The 2,670-nt window shown below is 26.0% G+C and overlaps 1 protein-coding gene across 1 annotated transcript; it reads right to left on the reverse strand.

The window, feature by feature from the left end:
* Nucleotides 1-1,383: 1,383 nt before the first annotated feature.
* Nucleotides 1,384-2,002, reverse strand: LOC125580332 (protein DOWN-REGULATED IN DIF1 11-like). The gene has a single exon (XM_048744680.1). The coding sequence runs from the start codon at nucleotides 1,884-1,886 to the stop codon at nucleotides 1,404-1,406; it is 483 nt and encodes a 160-aa protein (XP_048600637.1). The 5' UTR covers nucleotides 1,887-2,002; the 3' UTR covers nucleotides 1,384-1,403.
* Between the last annotated feature and the right edge of the window lie 668 nt (nucleotides 2,003-2,670).

Consider the following 2,670-nt stretch of genomic DNA (forward strand, 5'->3'; position numbering starts at 1 on the left):
ATAAGTGTATATATATATAGTAGTCCGCTGGTTTTGAATGTTATTGATGATGTTTTGTATTAGTTGATAAAATAACATTCTTAGTTGTTTTACAAAACCATAATTTCTTTATTAATTTAGTTAGCTCTAAGAGTAACATTTTTAAATTGATTTCTATGTTTCAGGCATTGATTGTTAATTAAATACTCACTACGTTTGTCATTAAAGTTTTTGCATACAAATTAGGAAAATTAGTATCCTTATTAAATACTCCTATAATATTTTGTTTGAATTTATTAACTAATGAACTAAAAATAAGAGCAAAATGAAAATTATGTTTAAATATGTATGAAAATAGTATAAATACATTAAAAAAAACAAAATTACATTGAATATGAAACCTAGGAAGTAATATTTCACTTAAGTAAAAAATTGTAACTAATTGAAAGTTGGGTCTATGTTTCTTGAAATAATTTCAGGGTCTAAATATTGTGATGACTTCTCGAAACCAAAGAAGTGTTGAAGTATATATTCTTTTTTTTTGCAAAGAATTGTAAAGAGCTATATCTAGTGAAGAAGAAAGATGACTCTTGATATATAACCTAAAACGTTGTTTGAGATAAATATCAAGAACATAGACAATCATGAATTTTTTTTCTCTTGGTTCGTTGATCCCTCTCAAGTGTATGTTTATCTGATTTCTTACTGGTTATAGTTGAATAAAAAATTTTGAATTGTTCACACATGATGCTCTTTTCATATAGAGTATTAGGCCATTAAGCATAAGCATATTGTCCCTTTGCTCAAGTAATTGTCTCTCTGATCAGTCTCTTCATGAGAATCTATATTTTGATCATGTGAACACAAAGATGATTTCATTCTATATGTGGATTATTACAAAATAAGAGATGATATATACCTTGAAAAACCAAAGACGTTATATGTTTTGTGGAAAACATTGTAAAAGTGATATAAATAATTAATTCACAAATCTCTATAACAAATTTTCATATTAGGTCATAGCTAGGATCATAAAAATGAGATTAACATTTTTGTTTCACAAAAAATAAAAATTACATATTTTTTTCCTTATAGCATTCTCTCACTATTTATTTGTTTTTATAAATTTACTTGATTTTCTAACAACATAATTTGTTCAAGTTACAAAGGAAGAAATATACGATTTTGTTTAACAAGATTCATGTGCAATTGTGTTTTATATTTGATAAATTAAAAAACTATGCTAGACAAACACTAGTTAGAACAAACCAAGATATTACATTAGAGTTTTTTCTATACAATATTAGATTTAGGGAAACGAATAAGTAATGAATATTTGATTTGATTTATATAGTTAGAATATTATAACAAACCATTATTTCATAATATATCATATAATATAACAAAAGAATCAGTAAAGATAACTAAATCTCAAAATCATCAGATGACGAAGGACTTTCAACTTCTGCAGAACATCTGTTCCAAACCTCATTAATTTCTAAAGAAACTTGAGAAGCAAAGCGTTTGAGTTGATACAATCGAAACATCAACTTATTAATCTCCAAGTAGCATTCTTTTCCAGCTATTACTACCTTCAGACAACACTCTCTTGAAACAGGTTCATTTGTAAGAATCTCTTTAATAACATCATCGAAACCACATTTCCCAATGGGCTTCATCTTGTCCATGCAGGTTTCAAGATACATTTTGTATTTTGGTGGGAGGTTCTCGAGCATATAAATATTGTAATCTTGCGAAGCCGGTGATATCGCATCCAATGAATCAAACTCGCGACCCGGATGGACCAGTGGTTCATCGTCAACATCTTCTTGACCAGAACTTGGATACACATATGATACTAAAGTGGTCATTATGAAAAATACCATGAAAATTTTCTTAGTATCCATTCTTTATGATTAATTTTTAACTTCTTCTTTGAATTGTTTTGTTTTTTCGCAATTACCATGATTTAGAAGTGTATATATATAGTAGTCAAGTTGTTTTGAATGTCATTGATGGTATTTTGTATTAATTAATGAAATAACATTTTTAGTTGTTTTGCAAAAACATAATTTCTTTATCAATTTAGTTAGCTCTAAGAGTAACATTTTTAAATTGATTTCTGTGTTTCAGGAATTGATTGTTAATTAAATACTCACTATTTTGTCATTAAAGTTTTTGCATACAAATTTTGAAAATTAGTAATTTTGGTTTTATCCTTATTAAATACTCCTATAATATTCTGTTTTTATTTATTAACTAATGAACTAAAAATAAGAGCAAATGAAAAGTATGTTTAAATATGTATGAAAATGTATAACAACATTTTTAATACAAATATTTAAAAAACAAAATTACATTTAATATAAAACAAGGAAATTAATATTTTATTTAAGCAAAAAATTGTAACTAATAGAAACTTGGGTCTATTTTTCATGAAATAATTACATGGTCTAAATATAGTGATGACTTCGCAAAATCAAAGAAAAATTGTAGATGAAGTGTATATGCTTTTTGCAAATAATTGTAAAGAGCTTTGTCCAGTCTTGTCTAATAAATCTTTATGATTAAGTATTACATAAATCTTTAACAAGCAAGCAAGAAGAAGAAGTAGAAACATGAACAAGTATGACTGCGAATATATAATTTGAAATGCCATTTAAGATATATACCAAGAGCATAGACAATCAT

Source organism: Brassica napus, chromosome C1 (genome assembly GCF_020379485.1).
Source record: "Brassica napus cultivar Da-Ae chromosome C1, Da-Ae, whole genome shotgun sequence".
Lineage (NCBI taxonomy): Eukaryota > Viridiplantae > Streptophyta > Magnoliopsida > Brassicales > Brassicaceae > Brassica > Brassica napus.